Here is a 22,344-nt window from a genome sequence, read left to right on the forward strand (position 1 = left end):
ATTTGACAAATGCAGGAATTACCAATGTATACACATGTAGAACACTTCATTCCAAAATTATATAAAAATGCAAACAAAGCAGAGTAAGTTTAAAATGCAGCAGGTAAAAGGAAGAAGGCAGAAAGATAGACAGTTTTTGGAACAAAATTACAGATAAAAGAGAAAAAACTGAACAAGGGAAGAAACAAGCTGGTTGCAGTAAAACTTGCCTGAAAACCGAAGCGTAAAGCAAGCCATTCAAGAATATCTGTAACTGATCTATTATTCCCTTCGGGCGTTTGAAATTCAGGAAGATTATCCACATCACGAATAGATTGAAGTGCTGCTTTAATCTGATTAAGAAAAAAGTGAAAATAACTGTTAAGAGAGATAAAATAGAGTAGTAGCTTTGAGAAATTATATTCTCATTTGTAGACACCAAATTTAAGTGTATCTTCATAGACAACCTCTGGAAGCTCCATGATTGCCGGTTTAACCCCAACAGCATACAGAGGAAGAATGTTGTAGTGCTCATGTTGCTCTCGTTTCTCTTCAACATCTTTGGCAATACTTTTCGACTGCATTTGGTGAATTTTTTGAATTCAACTACTTCAAAATAGAATATACACCTACAAAACCAAGTATGAAAAAACAATATGAATCAGACCTCTTCATCTATCAGGTGTTCAGGTACTACCGACTTTAGCACATCATACAGCACGTTTGCAATCTGATAGATCTTAGCCATCTCCTCTCTACAGAAACACACAAAAAAGAACGGATAAATCAAGTGAGTAATAGCAGGAAATGGTCAAAGTTAGCTCCAACATTATCTGTCTTATTAAATTAAGCCTCACGGTTTTTTCGTATGTTGGCCATCTCTAACATTTCTTCTGTAGAACATTTGATAATATCTCTGGATTTCCATAGGATCATTTGGTGCAAGTTCGGGTTTTGTCTCTTCTTCTTCCTGAAATCATAAAAAATTGAACTATGATTTCACCTTTCAGAATTTTGAAAAAATGAATAAGGAAGCACATATGTAATAAATTTTGAAGTATTATTCATGCTGCAAGGTACTTAATAAACTTAACCACAAATATACCTACAGAAAATTAGGATAGTTTAGGTTGATGGTGATTGTTGAAGGTAATAGTTAAATAATATACATTTGATCGTATACAATTTAAACTTTTAGATCAAGTGGTTCAACATAATGTCCAAGCATCCAAAGGTTCTAAATTCAAGTCTCACTATCACCATATAAATTAATTTTGATCATGTTAGGCTTTAATTGGGAAAAAATCCTGTGTATATGTAATGGGCATGTAGAAGATAATATTTAAATGATATACATTTCACCCTATCTAAAAGGTTAAAATTTTATATCAAGTGGTTTAATAGTTTTATTAGAGGAATTCTTTGTCTCTTGCGAGAAATTATTGCACGTTGAAAATCTCCAAAATACTCTCAACTATTGGAGTTAATACCCAAAAAATAATTGAGAAATATTCGACAATCACTGTTAACATTTAAAAAAAAAAAAAAACCGCTTCTTTCTAGGATTATTTTAACACATCAATATTGGTCTTAACATGGAAGTACCTCTAGCAACAAAGATCAAATTCTAAAATCTTGAGAAAGTATTACCTAGTTGAAAGCCAAAAAGACTACAAAAAAAAAAAAAAAAAAAAAAAAATAAAAAAAAAAAAAAAAAAAAAGATTAATAAGGAAGACTCATGTCTACCTTTTGAAGCCTATGTAGTAGGTATGTCTTAAACTGTCGAACACCCCGCCCAGTTGAGTTTACATCCATCCTGTGAGCTTTCTCAAATGCATGGAAGCGGCCTGATCCAAACATTTGAAAAATCAAAAAGAACTGGATAATTATTTAAACAAGATAAGTCGGGGAATAACAAATGAAAACGAGTAATAAAAGAAATCACTTTTTCATCTTTCTTGTGGAATTAAATGTATTCACATAGTCAGTTCTTGAACGGGGATTTTCCAATCATTTCTTTGTTCTTTGATTTGATGCTGTGGACATCAATGGATGATTACTCTTTATTTGTCTGCTGTAAAAGTCAATGAGAATTTACTGACCCAGCTGGTATAAGAAGAGACCATCTAACAACGAGGAGGTTCAACCTGCCTTTTAGTAAGCGTAGATCATTTCCAGGAAAAGTACAGTTGTTCAAACTATTATAAAATTCACTTTTTCTGTGAAAAATGCCTATATCCAGATTGGGAGCATTCCAAGTGTTCTATCAGAGCGCCTGGAATCTACATAAAAGTACAATTTACGAGTAGCCAACATATACAGCACCTGAACTGCGCTAATTCATCGAGTTAGACCTCCAGATGGTGTATCGAATTCCTAACTAATAAAGACGAAGTTTTGTTCGCTTAAAGAACATGGATACTTCCAGTTCTAAACATTTCATACCTTGAAACTTCAACAACCTTACTTAGTCGAGATTAACAAATTGTGCCGAATGCAAATAATTAACAACTTATTACTATTCTTATCCTCTCTGAATTCAATTAAAACCGCTAAATTAATGATCTTACATAGATAAGCGACTCTGCGATTCTCTGGCTCAATTTCATTAGCCACACGGAGGATGGGGGCAATCGCCGCCAGGGACGACGGCACAAGCTCACTGTCCACGGCGTGAATGTCTTCTTCGCCGTCCATCATAGTGGGCATTCTCGACATTCTCCTCGAAAGTGACCGACGTGGGCCTACACCATTATTGGTCCCACTCGGACTCGCCATAACACTGCCTTACAATCACTGCCCCAATGCAGTCAGATTACAATCCTTTTCCTTCTGGGTTTTCCGTTCAATTTCAATGCTTAAGAAAAAGTAATACATTAGTGTATACCTCTATACATATATATATAAAGTTAGAGAGAGATGCTTTGGAGAAGAAGTGGGGCAAGTGTTTTCCTTTTCGCTTTTTTGGTTTCTCTAGGAAGAAGGAAAGAATGTGGTGGAGTCTGGTTTATGGGCTGCTTTTGCTTTGCTTTACTGAATTTGGTGAGTGATTACTTTGTGATTTATTGTAAAGAAATGAGGACACTTTTGTTTATCAGTACTTTTTGTCAATTCTAATGACAAATCGGAACTCCACTTTGCTTTGCTTTGCTTCGTCTGGGAGACTTTGACGATTCTTTGAAGAAGAACGATGGAATACGAATAGAGGAAGACTTGGCGAGAACAGTACTGGACTTCAAACTTGTATGCTTTTGATTGTTCCCTCCATCGCCATGGCCCCACTCCAGTTCTTAGACTTACATTTGCTAGCCAATTTTTTAAATACTAGTCGTTGGCCCATGCAATGCATGGGCTATGTTATTCTTCAGGTAATATTAACGTGTTGAGTTTGAAGGGTTGACGGGAGATAATGAGATTAACAAAATAAATTCAATTTGACAAGGTAAATTTTCGCATGATTTTAAGAACGTTATGTTACGTCAAATTCAAGTTTTAGATATTGTCAAGTTTATGTTCCAAACAATTTATTATTCGACCTCCTTGCGGAATTGATTAATCAAAGCAACACGTCACTTTAATTAATTGTCTAGGTGATTAAATATACAGTCCAGTTAATTCCTATGTTGAACTGCCGGTTTGCGTAAAGTAAATAACATAATACAAAACACAACTTACGATATGATGACGGAGAAATCCCAACGTGGGTAAAACTCCGGGACCAAGCCAGTAAGTTTTACTATACCAATTCAGTCAATATAAGTTCTGTCAAACTCCGTACTCAGTCAGACCTGCTGTTCTAGTCTCACGATCTACTGCCGTAGGCATTACTAGTCTCCTGCTAGCTTCCCGATTTACCACCTGCAGCCCAATCTGCTGTCCAATACAGTCTCCTGGTCTTTAGCTGATTGTATTACCAAGTGAAATTCCAAGAACCTCCTATTCTTGTCCAGTTCCTGCGCTTGTCATCCACCTCCCTCAATCCCCTTTGAGAGAGTCCCTTCCTCAACAGATGAAGAAGTACCGGTGTTTTGTCTTCACAAACTTGATATTTTTCCCCAAAATATTGGTTGTCGGATCATAAGAATAAGATTGATGAATTCTCCAGTTGGTTGTGTTCTTGGATCTCTTCACAATTATATAAAAGTGTTCTAATATGAAAGCAAAATGAAGCAACTTCTATTTTCGTTCGCGGTCTTTGTATTTATAGTTGGGGGCAATTTGGAGTTCTAGGCCGTGTCAAACTATCCAAAAATCGAAAATACGATTTTCCATATAACGCTGTCGCTCGAGCGAAAAGCGAGCGGAGAGCGAGCGACAGTATTTCGCTCGAGCGAAGTTCGGGCGAGGAGCGAGCGACGTCCATTCTGCTTCTTCTCTCTCGAGCGGTGGCAGGGCGAACAGCTAGCGAACCTTCCGCTCCGTGTTCTTGATTTTGACCTAACACTCAAACCCTAGTCCCTACCACACAACTTTATTAAATTGCACCCTAAGTCCTTGACTTTTATAACATTGTACAATTGAGTCCCTGACTTTTACAAATTTACAATTTAGTCCTTTTGTCCACAGAATCGTCAATTACACCTTTAGACCTAACAAACTCCCGCTTTGACATTCTGTGAGAAAACTCTACAAATGAAGTCAAGATAATAGAAAATAAGTGAGGACTTGACAACAAAAAACTAAACTACCCAGTAAACCCAATCACCGAGTCTTGCATTCGTTCGTGTACCTATTTCCTGAAATCCACAAACTCATATACCCAGTGTAAAAGCACGTGATACAGGAAATATAAAGATTACATAAAGCTCTTAATCACAAATCAACATAACAGTTTGAGACATGATATTGATGTCAATCAAAACACCAACCAAGACACCAACACCACTAAACATCAAAACTCAAACATATGGATATGATATGGAATGCAATGCAACGCTCCCCCTTACTGCAAGCTTTCATGTTTTTATGCAGTAGGTAAATGTATCTATGTCTCTCCCCTAAACATAGCAATGCAATGCAAGTGATGACAATCAATGACGTCATTTGCATGCATATGCAGTTGCTTTCCTATGTGTATGCTCAATCATTATTATTATTATTATTATTATTATTTCTTCCCTCAGTTAAACATTTCTCTCCCTCTTTTTGTCACAAATGCTGAAGGGATATGCATTAAGGCCAAGTCGAGCAATAACACATAATTATCAAAAATGCAATTGATAGCATGTAAAAGAAAAATCAACAAGTAGTATAACTCCCCACATACTTAGTTCATCCAGAATGGAGTAATAAAAATATAAGTGACTCATGTGTGTAAAGTGTCACTAATCCAATGCAAACAGGACTCTAAACCTTAATTTTGTGAGAAGGGACATGTCAATCATTGCTAATAAGTATGTTCTCCTACTAATGAGAGTCAAACCATGTAACGCGTAGTAGGACCTATTCTTATTATTTTTACTTATCTCCCCTTTACTATGAGCTTATTTGTTTATCAATTTTTCAAAGTATTTCAGCTCATCATATTTTCTCATTTCTCCAGCTCATTAATTTTTCTCATTATATTCTTCGGGTCAAATAGGCCCCGAAGAAGAACATTAAGATACGAGTATTTAAAATTGGAGGAAAATCTTGGGTTAAGGTCTACAAAAATATGGTCAATTCATGTTCAAAGTCACCCCATCAACATGTGACAGCCATCCCAAATCTCACGCACACGGTAGAGTCCCACGAACAAGTTCATAGTGTGTGCAGTGCAAATGGTACATGAAGACACTTATACAGATTAATCCAACTAGACCTAACCAAGCAGTGAAAATTATTCTACAGCTTATCAAATTTAGCTCCTACATGATACAACGTGCAAGCTCAAAGTCAAGTGTTATGCTGTAGAAATTTCCATAACTAATTATTTTTGTCTTTTTCAATTTTTCAATGTTTTTGTGTTTTTCATTTCTCCTAAAATGAATACTAAACACACAAAATAAAATAACGTCAAGCACACAAGGAAAAAAATAATTATGCATGCGCCAAAACTCGTAAGTGAAAATGCACATGCATGAAAAACAACAAAACAAAAAAAAAAAATATACACGTGATGCATGCAATAATTATATATCAATCAAGAACCACGCATGCATCAAAAATACCTAATCAAGTAGGTATATAAATGCTTTTTCCTTTAATAGCACCGCGATCTCTAACCAAATTTGGGAGATCGCTTTTCTTCATCCAAACCTGTCCAGAACGGGAATTGTTTCCAGACAGCTGTATCACCAATTGAGTCAAACGATTCACTTGATTAGCAAGGAATCCAATTTGACCAACAGACATCTGATATTTGTTCCTTTTCAGGCTCAAATCTTTCCTATTGTTCAGGTACTGATGACATCTAGGGCAGATGTGACCCAACTCCCTACAGTGAAAATATGTAGGGGCAAACCTAGGACCTATGATATGCTTACGCTGATTTCTATTCCTAGGCTGACGGGCCCTACGACGTCTGGTAAACCTAGATCCTGGAGTTTCCACAATATTTGGTATGGGGTTAGTCACAATGTTTGACTGGTCAGTAGCATGAACAAAGGTGGTCTGTGATGTACTAGCAACATTCAGATCAAAACCTAGACCTCCCCTATCACCAGCTGACACCTATACCTAGAATATTATCTAGCTTTTCAGAATTGCTAGAAAAGGTAAGTAACAGAGACCTGGACAACTCTAGCTCACTCTCAAGGTGTTTAATCTGAATAGCTAAGGTCTCATTCACAATAGTCAGCTCACTTACTCTCCTAGAGGACATCTCATTCTTATTGGTGAGATCACTAACCCGAGCCTCTAACTGTTCTTTCTCTAGTCTAAGCTCCTTCACTTTCTTATTCATTGCCTGGTTAGTGGCTAAGATCTTGAGGCTTTCCTCATACATCCTATCATAGGCTGTTTCTAGATCTTGCTCACGTCCACTCTCATCACCAGATTCTTCACTACTATCTAGGTCCTCTTCCCTATCATTCCCCTATTCGGATCCACTTTTACCCCTTGCAACGAAGGCCACATATTTTCCACTCTCCTCACGGGTGAATTTCTCACTCTGATTGCCTGAGCTAGACTCGTCATCAGTGAAAGTAGTATTCATAGCCTTCTCTTCAAATCTCTTAGCACTAGGGCACTCATTCCTCACATGATCGAAACCGCTACAGTTATGGCATCTCACGAATTTGGATTTCTTCCTAGATTTACTCGGGCCACCTCTTTGTTTCTCTTAACATTTCTTTTTATTCCTAAACATTTTTCGAAATTTTTTAGTTAGGTAGGCCATCTCCTCATCATTGGGTGAATCAGAATCAGAAGATTTCATCCGTATATTCCTAGCGGTTTTCAAGGCTATGGATTTTTCTTTAGCGGGATTGTCTAAGGTCAATTCATAGGTCTGGAGTGATTCAACTAACTCCTCTACCTTGATAGTGTCTATGTCCTTACTCTCCTCAATTGCCGTGACTTTAGACCTAAAACGCTCAGGTAAGGATCTAAGAATCTTTCTTACTATCTTAGGTTCAGGGATTTTCTCACCTAGGTTGAAGGACGAATTTACTATGTCATTTAAGCTAGCATAAAAGACATCAAACATCTCATCGTCTCTCATTCTTATCTCTTCAAACCTAGTGCCAATGTTTGCAACTTAGAACTCTTAACGACCTGAGTTCCCTCATGTGTGGTTTCTAAAATATCCCAAACTTCCTTTGCTACCTCACACATGGACACTCTCCTAAACTCCTCGGGGAAAACTGCCATAAATAGGGCATGGAGGGCTTTGCGATTTAAATTACAGCTATACAATTGAGCCCTAGACCAGTTCTCGACAGGAGTGGGAGTGACTACACCATCTATTGTGGTACTAGGGGCAGACCAACCATTTACCACAATTTGCCAAACACACTCATCTGAGGACTTCAAAAACGCCCTCATTCTCACCTTCCAATACGCATAATTGTTCCCATCAAAGTGGGGTGGCACATTCAACGACATACTCATCTAGACTAATGTAAGGTCAGGATTCGTACTTAGGCTCTAATACCACTTGAAAGTTCAGGGAACGATCTACAACCACTTGAAAATTCACGAATAACGTTATTTTACGGCAAATTCAAGTTTTAGATATTGCCAAGTTTATGTTCCAAACAATTTATTATTCGACCTCACTGCAGAATTGATTAATCAAAGCAACACGTCACTTTAATTAATTGTCTAGGTGATTAAACATACAATCCAGTTAATTCCTATGTTGAACTGCCGGTTTGCGTAAAGTAAATAACATAATACAAAACACAACTCACGATATGATGACGGAGAAACCCCAATATGGGTAAAACTCCGGGACCAAGCCAGTAAGTTCCACTATACCAATTCAGTCGGTACAAGTTCTGTCAAACTCCATACCCAGTCAGACCCGTTGTTCCAGTCTCACGATCTACTGCCGTAGACACTACTAGTCTCCTGCTAGCTTCCCGATCTACCACCTGCAGCCCAATCTGCTGTTCAATACAGTCTCCTGGTCTTTAACTGATTGTATCACCAAGTGGAATTCCAAGAACCACCTGTTCTAGTCCAGTTCCTGCGCTTGTCGTCCACCTCTCTCAATCCCTCAGTCCCTTCCTCAACAGATGAAGAAGTACCGGTGTTTTGTCTTCACAAACTTGATGTTTTTCCCCAAAATATTGGTTGCCGGATCACAAAAATAAGATTGATGAATTCTCCAATTGGTTGTGTTCTTGGATCTCTTCACAATGATATGAAAGTGTTCTAATATGAAAGCACAATGAAGCAACCTCTATTTTTGTTCACGGCCTTTGTATTTATAGTTGGGGCAATTTGGAATTCAAGGCCGTGTCAAACTTTCCAAAAATCGAAAATACGATTTTCTATATAATGCAGTCACTCGAGCGAAAAGCGAGTGGAGAGCGAGCAACAGTACTTCGCTCAAGCGAAGTTCGGGCACAGAGCGAGCGACGTCCGGCTAGATCCAATCTCCTGGTCCCTGCGGAAAGGAAAAAGAATTTCACTCTCTTCCTTTCGGGAAGGGAGGATTAGGGAAATCCTCTTGATTGCAGCTTTCTCCAGACCTCCGGAAAAAGCATGAAAAAAAAAAACGGCTCGAATGGTACGAACCCGCATCGTTAGCTTGGAAGGCTAGAGGTTATAGTCGACGTCGATTCAGCATTTTGAACGTCTCTAATTCAAAATCGAACATGAAACTTTGGTTTCATTCGGCTCCATGGCAGGGCGAACAGCTAGCGAACCTCCGGATCCGTGTTCTTGATTTTGGCCTAACACTCAAACCCTAGTCCCTACCACACAACTTTCTAAATTGCACCATAAGTCCTTGACTTTTATAACATTGTACAATTGAGTCCCTGACTTTTACAAATTTACAATTTAGTCCTTTTTCCACAGAATCGCCAATTACACCTTTAGACCTAACAGGGATATAAGAAGCTACTTGCTCCTTGCTAGGTGATCTTCCCAACGCGGATGGAAACAAGAGACATGCAGAAAGACCTAGATAGCATACCCACTTCTAATAGCTGAAAGTGTTGTTTCATTATCACAGTAGGTAGATGTCACTTGAGTTGATAAAAGGAAACAAAAAGGACATTATGTACACAGCCTTTTCCATATATAATTGATGCACATATCAATAGGAGAGACTAAATAAAATTATTCCAACTCAAATATATCTTTCCTAGTCAACAAAGTAGAAAATTGTAACAAACCAAATATGTTTAGGGAAATATTTTATTTGCAATATAAAGTAAGAATTGAATGAAGCGTAATGAAAACTATGTATTGGAAGCTCATTGTCCTATTTTATTGGCTTCCTCTTTCACAATAAAAATTGCTCATTGTTAATATTGTTATTTATTAATTCAAAAGCAAATCAATAATAATTGAAACAGATACAAATAAGAAGCGATTCTCCTATTATGTACATGAATACCCACCTCGCTCAAATATTTCCAATTCCATCGAGGCCAATTTTTTTGTTATCCTTGTCCTCTTTATACAATCAATCCCCGATAAAAATTGGATTCTTATAGTATAATAAAATTCCTATCTATAGTGGACTTAATCAAACACCAAATATTCACGCTATGCATTTCTTTAAATAATTTGTCAATATAGTTTCTCCATCTTACCTGAGATCTCATTGCTAAGGAATAAAATTCTTCGGTTTTCATCTTTTAAAACATATTAATCTTAATTTGATGCAAATTATAAAAATCTTCTAAAATCAATTATTAAATTTACCAGATACAATGGGGTACGAACAATACAAGTAAATGAAAATCACTTTTGCAGGCAAATCAGGATTGGACTTAATGAACTCATTTTCGTAGGCATTCATCATAAAATCCATAGTAACAAAACAACGGCATATTTAGAATACTAAAACTACAAAGTATCCAGATGACTTTGTGGAACAATGGGGTTAAACGAAATCGAAGTAAATTACTCAGCTTCAACTAATATCTGATACCTGGAAATACTCAGGCATCCACAGTGGAAGAACCACAGCTTCTTCTAAAAGTCTTTTTGATTCGCTCAACCTAACCACATCATCCTATCTGACACCAGGATTGGTCTCCAAGACATCCCTTTGAAGTATAGCAGCCAAGTCTCCATTGGGCCCTTCATATTGCACCTTCTTCGACTTTCCCTACCTAAATTCATAAAAGAATGGACTTTGTTTCACTCCCTTTTTCATTCCAATTACTATTCCAGAATATGCTAATTCTCTGCACCATTAAGAATAAATATTTTTAAAAATTAAATACATTTTCTACCAACACGATAATATTATTACACTTTCAGCAATTAACTCTTGAAAGTTGAATCTGTTCCTTATCTATGTCATTTAAAATCAAGTTTATTTTCTCCTCATTAACACCATTAACAACATGATGCAGAGACTACATAGTTTACAAAACTTCTAGATAGTTTCATGAAATGCCTCATAAATTCACTAATAGGACAAGTAAACTGCAATTTTCAGAAACCATTTGCCCCATAGTTTGCTCAAGTAGGCTCAACAACGAGATTACGTGACAATATAAAGGGAATAAAAATGACTTGCGTCAAGACACAAGAAGGTTATAAATAGAAACCATAGGGGCTTACCTTGGGCGAAGCCATTTCATAAAAGTAATAGAGTGGCAAGTTGGCAAAGAAGAGCCAAGTAGCGTCACTACCAAAGCAGTATCAAGTGTGCTCTGGCATTGAATATCACAAAAGTTAATTAGTGAAAACAATAAGAACAAAAATGCATCCATGTAAAAGATATAATCTGAAAGTTATAAAATCAAGAGTAGCACCACATACTAAAAGCTCACCAAGAGTTCCAAAAGAAAAATGAAAAAGGACATTTGACAATAGATCCCACCATTACAATCCAACTAATTTGGCATGAACATAAGACATGGGTTGCCGTTTCATAAAGTGCTATAATAAGTATTTTGTCTCCAAGAATTAGAGGAAAAAGGCCAATACACTAATTTCCATGAGTTTAATACTAAACAAAGTCAAAGATGATATTCAGAATTAAAACTTGAAACAGAATAAAATTGGAAACCAGAATTGAATTTGATGACTAATAAATCCAAACAACATTCCAGATTCGACTGAAATGTTTAGAAGATCCCAAATACCCATGTTTTGATCGTCGCATAACTTGATTCACTTAATATGCCATGAGTCTACACAAATTTCAGCTAGCAAATTATGGATCCTAATTCTCCTTTCAACTTCATATTGAATTGATCAACCATATAAAAATTCAACATTAATCTAAATAGTGCACAAAATTGAGGTTTAACACCTTATCAAACCAGAAATCAAAAGGAATTTTCACTTCAGGCATTGTTGCACATTTCGAGCCATCACTTGATACAACACTACACCTTAAGCTACAAATGAAATAAATAACCCAGTCAATCTCAATTACATAACTCAAAAATCTTTGCTCGACAAATATTCAACATCACCACCTGACAAATCGAATCACAAGAAACCTCGATTGAGGAACAATGATCCCGTAGAGACACCAGAAAAGTCTAAAATTGAACCCTTGAACTTCAGTAGAGCATATCATCTCGTATCAAAACCCCAAACAATGTGTTGTTGAACCTAAAACAATACCAAAATAAAAATTAATAGCTTCAACAGCTTGTGCAAACGGAATAAAAAAACTTAACAAAGATCCTCACTTCCCTTCAAAAAAGAAGCAATGAACGAGATCCCAAAACCAAAAGAAAATAGAAACTTACCTGACATAGACTTTGCTGCTGTGGTTACGGCAAATGGGAATTCTAATGGAACGAAAGGGAGCTACGACCTTTTCTACGAAGGAGAGGGAAGGAATAAAATTAGGGTTATCTCGACTCTGACAAGCCCTCACTACGCTGTAAAACCTATCTCCATGTAGGAAAAGGAAAAGGGAAAGGAAGGAGGTTAAAATGCTGAATCGTGTGGGAGAAGTGGACCATTAAAGCACTTGTTGAAGAGATATTTTGTACATTGAAAGAAACTGGTTAGTGAACAATAATTATCTAGTTAAAGTGTGAAAAGGAAGGCAGAAAAATGAATAGTAAAAAGCTCATTGCCTCATTTTATTAAGTGCATATTTAGATGCATTTAATTTTTTTAAATTAAATATTAATAAAAAAATGTCCAACAAATAAAAGTTTTTTTTTTTTTTTTGAAAACTTATGTTTTTGTGTTCATTTTTAGACTCATTACGGGATATCAAACGAAGTCGAAATATTACATTCTTAATATTATTTTGAAGTACTCGCGGCATAGTATTGCACGTCGTTAACGGTGCGTGAAACGACTAATCGTAGCAAATGTTACAAGACGTCAAAATAGGCATTTACACACTATATTTCGAAATTTTCGATAATAAGCTAACTTTAAAAATTCATTGACGATTGTACGATAGTCGAATCGATAAATGTTTTACATTCTCTTGAAACTCATTTCAAGAACTATATCATAGACACATCGAATGATCTAAATAAATATAAAAAATAGTTAAACGGATATTAAACGTATGTGTTAAAAAATGCGTATAAGTCATTTTTCTTTAAAAAAAATCAATTATTTTATTATTATTTATTATTTTTTCGCAACAATTTTCTCAATACATCATTTTGCTCAAGAAAAATTATGCGATATGACGTAAATTTTTTTCTCCATGCACGGAGTGAATATTTTTTTTTTTTGACATTTTATTTACAATAATTTTGTTTATTAATATAATTTTAAAAATTTAAATATATAAGATATGGTTGATAGTTAATAGTGTGAGAATTAGGGGAAATAGCATGATGTGTCAAATTCAAAACAAGGGAGAAATATTGCAGTGGACAATGATGTGTGACAAAATTTCTACAGTATTTTTTAATAAAATTTTTCCTGTTACCAAACCAATTCTCAAACCGGTTAAGTTATTTAAAAGTAAAAGAAGAGATTACACTATCTAAAAGATAAAAAATTACTTATAAGTAAAAAAATCACTTCAAGTTATTTAAAATAAAAAAAACCTATAATTGTAAAAGTTACTTATAGGTTAAAAAAAATATTAATCCCTCATTAGCTTATAATTGTAAAAGTTACTTATATATAAAAAAAAAAAAGTAAACTTAAAATTTTTTTAGTATAAATATTTAGATATATTTAGTTTTTAAAATTAAATATTAATAAAAAGATTAAACTATCTAGAACATAAAAAGTTACTTATAAGTAATAAAATCACTTCAAATTATTTAAAAGTAATAAAAAATTATAATTGCAAAAGTTCCTTATAAGTAAAAAATATTAATTTCAACATTTTTAAATAAATATTTAGATACATTTAATTTTTTTAAATTAAATATTAATAAAAAATGTACTACAAATAAAACAAAAAAAAGTGCACATTGGTGCGGGGACTCCCCGCACGCATAAAACTCCGTGCACGGAGGTTATAGGAGGTTTGCTAAATTAGTTTTTTTTTAACTTATATTTTTGTGTTTATTTTCAGGCTCATTACAGGATATCAAACGAAATCGAAATATTACATTCTTAATATTATTTTGAAGTAGTCGCGGCATAGTATTGCACGTCGTTAACGGTGCGTGAAACGGCTAATCGTAACAAATGTTACGGAACGTCAAAATAGGCATTTTCAAACTATATTTTGAAATTTTCGATAATAAGCTAACTGTAAAAAATCATTGACGATTGTACGATAGTCGAATCGATAAATGTTTTGCATTCTCTCTAAACTCGTTTCAAAAACTATATCATAGACACATCGAATGATCTAAATGAATATCGAAATAATTAAACGGACATTAAACGTATGTGTTAAAAAATGCGTATAAATCATTTTTCTTAAAAAAAATCAATTATTTTATTACTATTTATTATTTTTCCGCAACAATTTTCTCAATACATCATTTGGCTCAAGAAAAATTATGTGGTATGATGTAAAAAATTTTCTCTCTCTCTCTCTCTCTCTCTCTCTCTCTCTCTCTCTATATNGAGAATTAGGAGAAAGAGCATAGTGTGTCAGATTCAAAACAAGGGAGAAATATTGCAGTGGACAATGGTGTGTGACAAAATTCCTACAGTATTTTTTAATAGAATTTTTCATGTTGTCAAACCAGTTCCCAAACCGATTAAGTTATTTAAAAGTAAAAGAAGAGATTATACTATTTAAAAGATAAAAAATTACTTATAAGTAAAAAAATCACTTCAAGTTATTTAAAATAAAAAAAATTATAATTGTAAAAGCTACTTATAGGTAAAAAAAAAAAATATTAATCCCCCATTCTCTTATAATTGCAAAAGTTACTTATATAAAAAAAATGTGAACTTAAAATTTTTTTAGTATAAATATTTAAATATATTTAGTTTTTTAATTAAATATTAATAAAAAGATTAAACTATCTAGAGCATAAAAAGTTACTTATAAGTAAAAAAATCACTTCATGTTAATTAAAAATAATAAAAAAATTATAGTTGTAAAAGTTATTTATAGGTAAAAAAATATTAACTTCAATATTTTTAAGTAAATATTTAGATATATTTAATTTTTTTAAATTAAATATTAATAAAAAAAGTATTACAAATAAAAGTTAAATTTTTTTTTTTACATAAATCTCTGTGCATGGAGGTTATAAACCTCCGTGCATAGAGGTTTAGGCAAATTAAATTTTTTTTTAACTTATATTTTTGTATTCATTTATAGGCTCATTACGGGATATCAAATGAAATTGAAATATTATATTTTTAATATCATTTTGAAGTAGTCGCAGCATAGTATTGCACGTCATTAACGGTGCGTGAAACGGCTAATCGTAGCAAATGTTACGGGACGTCAAATTAGGCATTTTCAAACTATATTTCAAAATTTTCGATAATAAGCTAATTTTAAAAATTCATTAATAATTGTACGATAGTCGAATCGATAAATGTTTTACATTTTCTCGAAAATCATTTCAAGAACTATATCATAGACACATCGAATGATTTAGATGATTATCGAAAATAGTTAAACGGACGTTAACGTATGTGTTAAAAAATGCGTATAAGTCGTTTTTTAAAAAAAAAAATCAATTATTTTATTACTATTTATTATTTTTTTGCAACAATTTTCTCAATACATCATTTTGCTCAAGAAAAATTATATGTTATGACGTAAATTTTTTTCTCCATGCACGAAGTGAATATTTTTTTATTTTTTATTTTTACATTTTACTTACAATAATTTTGTTTATTAATCTAATTTTAAAAATTTAAATATATAAGATATGGTTGATCGTTAATAGCGTGAGAATTAGGAGAAAGAATCATACAGTATTGTTGAATAGAATTTTTCCTGTTGCCAAACAAGTTTCCAAACCTGTTAAGTGTGAAAATGAGTGTGATAAAAATGAACAGTAAACTCTCATTCTCTTTTTTATGGTAGTGTAGAAATGGATCTTCAAATTTCAATTACTTTGCAGTTTTTATTATATTATTTTCTTTTTTTTTTATTGTTTATTTAGTGTTTGTTTGACCCACATTATTGTAAAAGAATGTATTTTGAAATTGTAGATTGATGTAGAATATGTGGTAAAAAATGATAAAAAATTTTGAATTTATATGTAATATTATTTTATTGAAAAATGTGTAGTGAAAATGATGTCAAATCATTATTTAAGAATAGATTTTTTTGAAAGAATGTTGCTCAAACAGAGCCTTAAATTTAAGAACAATTTTGTCATTTCGAAAGCCAAAGGTTGAAGACCGTTGCTTTAGCCCTTGTTTGAGCCCCATTTTGAGGGGGGAAATGAATTTTTGAATAGTGTATTGATAGAAAATGTGTAGCTAAAAAATAAGGAAAAATTTTGAATTTGCGTGTACTATTATTTTATTGGAGAATGTATGGTTGAAATGATATCAAAATACTGTAGAAAAATTCTTTTTTTTTTTCCAAAGAATGAGAATCAAACAAGGACTTAATTTAGCCGACGAAAAGAGAGAGAGAAGCCTAACTCTAGCTAATAATATTGTATAGTACGACGTGTCTTGCTAATTGATCAACTCATTTCATTTTATTTATTTTCACCGGAAGAAAAACAACATTAGCATATGAAAAGCATTTGAATAGTATTGTGTGACCTTATAAAGTGCAAATATTAAAAATATGCTTTCGGTTCGACACATCTTACTAATGAGAAATTCGACTCGAACGGACCATGGAGAGGAATTTTTGCCAAGGTAAAGAAAAATAATGCAAGTAAAAAAGTTTTATGAGCTCGAGTAGGAATCAACTTAATTAGTTATTTTAACTAAATCCTTTTTTAGTTAAGATTTATGAGACATATAACACGTTATTTAGCCCATAATTGATTTTGATAAAAATCAGATTTTTTTTTTTTTTTTAGATTTTAACAAGGAAAATTTTCATATTTAAGCGATTAAGTATGGTCCATTTCAAAATTAAGAAATAAGGTTTAAAACTTCAAAAATCATATATTAATTAAATTTTATTTATGAATGATTAAATAAATATATATTTTATTAATTAAATATATTAATGTTACAATTTTATACTATTTGGTCACAAATGATCGGATTAGTTGGCCATAAATTATTTCTTGATCACGAATAAAAAATTTCATAGGCCACAAATTATTATAAGGTCACAAATCAAAAAAATTTACTAGTCATAATTTATTCATTGGTCACAAATTTAAAAAAAAATAAAATACAATAGGTCATGATTTATTTATTAGTCACAAGTAATAAATTTTATAAGTGGAGGCTCAAATTTTTATGTCACACACTATATTTTTGTCACAAGTTATTGTTTACATATTATTTATTTGTCACAAAATATCCAATATATAAATCACAATCTCGCATAACTAATTATTGATGAGAGAAGATAGAGGGAACAGAAATTGGATATTATTAATATTAAATATTTGAATTAATATCTGATTTTTACATAAACAAACTTTAAGTTTGATTTTTAAGTTGGATCTTTAAAAATCTGGTTGGGTGTAATTTTCACTTTTAATAAATATCGATGAAATGCTTAGATAAAAAGTTGATAAAAATTGTATGAACCTACAACAAAAGTAACTTTTTACGACATTCATTACGACTACGCATAAGGCATGTTGTAAAATAGACTATTTACAGCATGCCTTAAATGATTGCCGTAGTAATTTAATTACTTAAATTATTGACGGCATACATTCACGTCATGCCACAACAAGTTATAATTTGTGGCATACATTAGTAGCTTGCCGTGTAAAGTTACAATTTATGACATACGTTCTTGCATCTCATAAAAGGTTTTCATGTTTAAATAGGCAAAAAAATTTGTTTACGCGTTTTCCTAAATTTTTCTTTTGCAATTCCTTCCATGCCGTAAAAAGATATGAGTATTTACGGCATGCACATCTATATCGTAAAGAACTTTTTACAGTATTGTATGTCATAAAAGTACAGTTTGTTATGTATGATTAAAAATGAGTTTGAGAAAAAATATGTTTTGAGAAATTGAGACAAAATAGGGGCTTAAGCCATGCTAAATGGCCTTTAATATTTTAGCCCATTAATTTGGATTAGTCAAGTAACAATGGATAAGGTACATTGGGCTTGATTGCAACTTGATACACTCAACATTTTGAAGTTAGTGGGAAATTAACTTAAATAGCACTAAATTATGACCTTTCTTGCTCTTACATATTCACATCTTAAAGTTGTTTTTAGCATTTTTCTGGTTAGAGTTTCCCCACACTATTCCTAATCTATGTGTTAGCTGCCTTCTATTTTATTTTTATTTTTATTTTTTTCTCTCATCTTTAGCCGCCACCACGACATCTCTGTGGCATTTGAGTTCCAGTAAGAGGATCTTTTATGAAGAAGATTTAGCTGTTGAAAGCCGAATTTATACAATTGCTTTGACGATCATAAGGTACATCAATGCTAATTTTTTTTATCGAGAGAAAGATTATTTACAAATAATTTAGGTTAACTTCCACTTGCAAAACCATCTTTCTATATTACAGAAGCCAACAATTTCTACGATGCTTCAAAACATTTCCTTGTATGAGAATTTGAAGCAGATGGTCGAAATTAATTCTGTGAATCTTGGCATAAATGCATATCTTCAAGAAATTAGATGTGAAAAATGAACTCGGCCTTTTTGCAATGACCCTCGTTACTTAATAATACGAGTATCATGGTTGAGCTGATATACAAGTTGTTAAAGGATAAACCCTGCATCGATGAAATATGAAAATATAGACTAATTTATAAGAACTTGGGTTAAGCCTCTTAAAAATGTTGACCTTTTAAAATGGAACCACAAATCTCAATATAATATCAGAGCACATTAAGTTTCATTAAGTTAAAGAGCCTTTTATTCTATCATACGATAGCACCAATAATGGAAGCATGGGAAAATAGAAATTCGACCTCATTAAAACTCAATAAAATGAGCACACGGATTTCAAGATTGGTCTTCTCAAATGAGTCACTATCTTGCAAGACATATTAATGGGATAAAATTTCACCAATTAAAGATGAAAACGTAAACTAATTTATAAAAATGTGGACTAACCTTCTTAAAAATGTTTACGTTTTGAGATGAAATCTCCAATCTTAACACAAGCAAACCACAAAAAGTTTCAGTTATATGTTTAGATTGAGTGTTTGGAGTTCGATGGTGCAAAAAAGATTGTTTTGACTTAACAATAAAATTCAATCAATAATTACAATGATTGCTATTGTAACGGATCACGAGTTAATAAAGAAATAGACATTACCTTCATCACAAGCTGTAGAAATTTTAATCAACCCTTAAAGAAAGAACTAGATATTGTCAACTTATTAACAAAGAATTGAAAAGACTAATCAAACAAATGTCTATAAAAAAAAAAGTAACAATAACATGTTAATTTGAACTTTTACAATCCGTACATTGACACTTTTGTAGCTTTTCCGTCATGGTACTTGATTTCTTTTTCTATTCAAGATCTCAACCACATGTCAATATCCTTTGTTTGGATTCATTATTGTACCTTATTTCTTGAACCTATGAATTTGAAGAAAACAACGCCCTTCAAAGCTCAGGATTAAATCTTTGGTTTGGCCACCTCAGCCCTCGATCTTGCATCACATGGGGCCGTCGAATTCAAATCAGGAGCTGAGGTCGCACCACCTCGGCCCCTGGATCCAATCCCGGGATTTAATCCCGTGAATTCCAGCATTTTTCTAAAGAAAAATGGTCATGCATGTGTGTTGACCTCGATTTGATTGGTATTAGATGGTTTTTGGAGGAAGGAGTAAAATTTTGAGTTTGAAAATTTAACCTCCCACCATCCTCAATCTCCATGTAACCTCTAGTACTATACCTAAAACCATATGAAATCATGCAAAATCGGGTAGAACATATATTCAAAATACATAAGGGCGGTGGCTTGTTTTTGGTAAGATTTACATCTCTAAAATTAGTTCTTGGGTTGTGTTATGGTTATTAAACTCCTTTTGTAATAAAGTTTCTAACCAAGGAGTGAGCGCAAGACAGCGTAAAAAGCAAACAAATTAAAGGCAAGCAATTCAACCTCGTTTTGGGATTTCAAGTAAGTTATATCACTTCAAATTCGATAAAATCATGCTAGTAAGTTTTACAAAACTAGTCGTCATTACTTCATCCTGAACATAAAACTAGTAAGTTTTATTCTGAACATAAAGTCAAACAAATACAAGTCGAAATTGTAAGAAACGCAGCACAGACTACAGAAACGGATTTGGGGAGGTTGGGTTGTAGTCCCCCCCCCACCCCACTCAGGCCTAAGAACATTTTTTTAAGGTATTCTTTATTTTATTTTTTGGGTAAAAAACCATTTTTGTGTGTGTGTGTGTGTGTGTGTGTATATATATATATATATATATATTGTGTGTGTACAGTAGTTCGGTTTGAAATTTTGTACTCCGATTTTGGATCTAATCTTGAATCCGTCCCTAACATACAATAATTGCTATCTCATCTTCCAGTTAGAAAATCCTAGCAAAGGATAACCTTTTTCTTCCACCGGACGCTTCGATCGCAAAATCGCTGCTATGGTTTGTTGATGTTATTTCATCACATGCAATAGTGTGAATTAAGATTTTTTTTTAGAGGTAATTAGAAAATGTGGAGGCAGTTAATTTATTTGAAGAAAGTCAAGATTTTGGTAAGTAAAACTGGAGTGAGTATTATTTATGGAAAGTAACAAATCTCTGTTTTGGAAAGTGGGATTACTGATTTTGGCATTGATAGAAATAGAGGTTTCTTATTCAACACTATAATGTGACAAGGTGGTGAAGGTGGGGGTAGAGGTCAGGAGGTTGCGGTGATGGTGGGGATGATGATGGTGGAGAAAGATTCTTCCAATTTTTAAGAGAAAATGTGTTTGCTGGAATGTGTTTTGTTCATGTGTCAATTTTTAACACAATTAGTGGCCACGTAGGATTTTCCATCCGTATGTGTAATTTTTTGTCCAAGTGGATGGATGACCAATTTTTAACAAAAGTGAGTTAGCAATCAGTTACCTCTTGTTTTTAGGTAAGCAAGTAGTAATCTGACCTAAATATTAGTGAGCAATGATTTAATTAACTCTTAATTTATATATTTAATTTATCATAAAAATTCAGCCTTATGTACTCAATATCGATTAATGTAGTCTATGAATAGAAAATATATTTAAATGACATCGTAATCGAACATAAATACTCGATACTCTTCATTTATTATTCTCTTGAATCGTCTTCAAAAGTGATTTATATGACTAGTTCATGATTCCATTTTTTAGATACTAAATTAATTATTATTAACGTCAAACAATAAAATAATCCACGATCATAAAGTCGTTGGAACCACGTACCTATTGCTACCACCAGTTTTGTCTACAATCAAAATGGAAATACAGCACCATTTTCAGTTGAAAAAAAAAAAAAAAACTCTAGTCATTTGTGTTGTTGCCAATGGATCTTTGATCATTCCCAACTGGCCATTTTCTACTTCCTGAATTGGGAGAGGAAGTCTCTATTCGGGGGGATATGGCGATTTACCACTTTGAGGGCTAGCTAGATAGTGGCAGGCATTATTATTTGAAACCGTTGGCATTAGTTTCATGTTAATCACAATTAATTGGTAACATATTAACTTTAAAAATTTACAGACTGTCACGTTCTTGCGTACACGTACATTACTTGCACAATTAAACAACCCTAATTCACATTTGTCGCCTTCCCGTTGGCAGGATGATCATTATCTCTCGTAAAGTTGTTTCCATTTTAAACCGAAATACCATATTGAAGATTATTCTTTTCGATCTTTCTATCAAGGATAATTACGGATTGATGTACCCAATTATTATGGTGCAAAAATGTACTACCAAATGCCAAGTGCTTCTCCATCTGTGAAATGATAAATCAAATGTAACTCGTTGAACAACCCTAATTCACATTTGTCGCCTTCCCGTTGGCAGGATGATCATTATCTCTCGTAAAGTTGTTTCCATTTTAAACCGAAATACCATATTGAAGATTATTCTTTTGGATCTTTCTATCAAGGATAATTACGGATTGATGTACGCATCGACTGACCCAATTATTATGGTGCAAAAATGTACTACCAAATGCCAAGTGCTTCTCCATCTGTGAAATGATAAATCAAATGTAACTCGTTAATTCAACTGAAACTATACTCTACTTAATTATTTTACTTATAAAAGATGGTGTAGTTATGATTCGTTTACTTTACACTTCTTGTGGATAAA

General features: G+C 33.1%; 1 protein-coding gene and 1 long non-coding RNA gene across 3 annotated transcripts in view; both read right to left on the reverse strand.

Moving 5' to 3' along the window:
* The window catches only part of LOC111370990 (callose synthase 7-like), a 34,439-nt gene extending 31,523 nt beyond the window's left edge, over positions 1-2,916 (reverse strand). Inside the window, exons 1-6 of the mRNA XM_022992919.1 lie at positions 2,551-2,916; positions 1,727-1,827; positions 837-949; positions 647-734; positions 447-557; positions 210-332 (exon numbers count right to left, since the gene is read on the reverse strand). Coding sequence (XP_022848687.1) covers positions 210-332; positions 447-557; positions 647-734; positions 837-949; positions 1,727-1,827; positions 2,551-2,758 — 744 coding nt within the window. The 5' untranslated portion in view covers positions 2,759-2,916. The remainder of the gene's footprint in view (positions 1-209; positions 333-446; positions 558-646; positions 735-836; positions 950-1,726; positions 1,828-2,550) is intronic.
* A 7,055-nt stretch (positions 2,917-9,971) lies between these two features.
* On the reverse strand, positions 9,972-12,140 carry LOC111370340. 2 transcript variants are annotated; one of them, XR_002698373.1, is made up of 4 exons: positions 12,046-12,140; positions 11,863-11,940; positions 11,156-11,247; positions 9,972-10,773 (listed from the first exon to the last, which is right to left on the reverse strand). It is a non-coding gene; the product is annotated as an uncharacterized LOC111370340 (long non-coding RNA). The 2 variants fall into 2 exon arrangements; XR_002698372.1 differs by having other exon boundaries at positions 11,863-12,138.
* Between the last annotated feature and the right edge of the window lie 10,204 nt (positions 12,141-22,344).

The sequence above is a fragment of the Olea europaea genome, chromosome 21 (assembly GCF_002742605.1).
Source record: "Olea europaea var. sylvestris chromosome 21, O_europaea_v1, whole genome shotgun sequence".
In the NCBI taxonomy this organism is placed as follows: Eukaryota; Viridiplantae; Streptophyta; class Magnoliopsida; order Lamiales; family Oleaceae; genus Olea; species Olea europaea.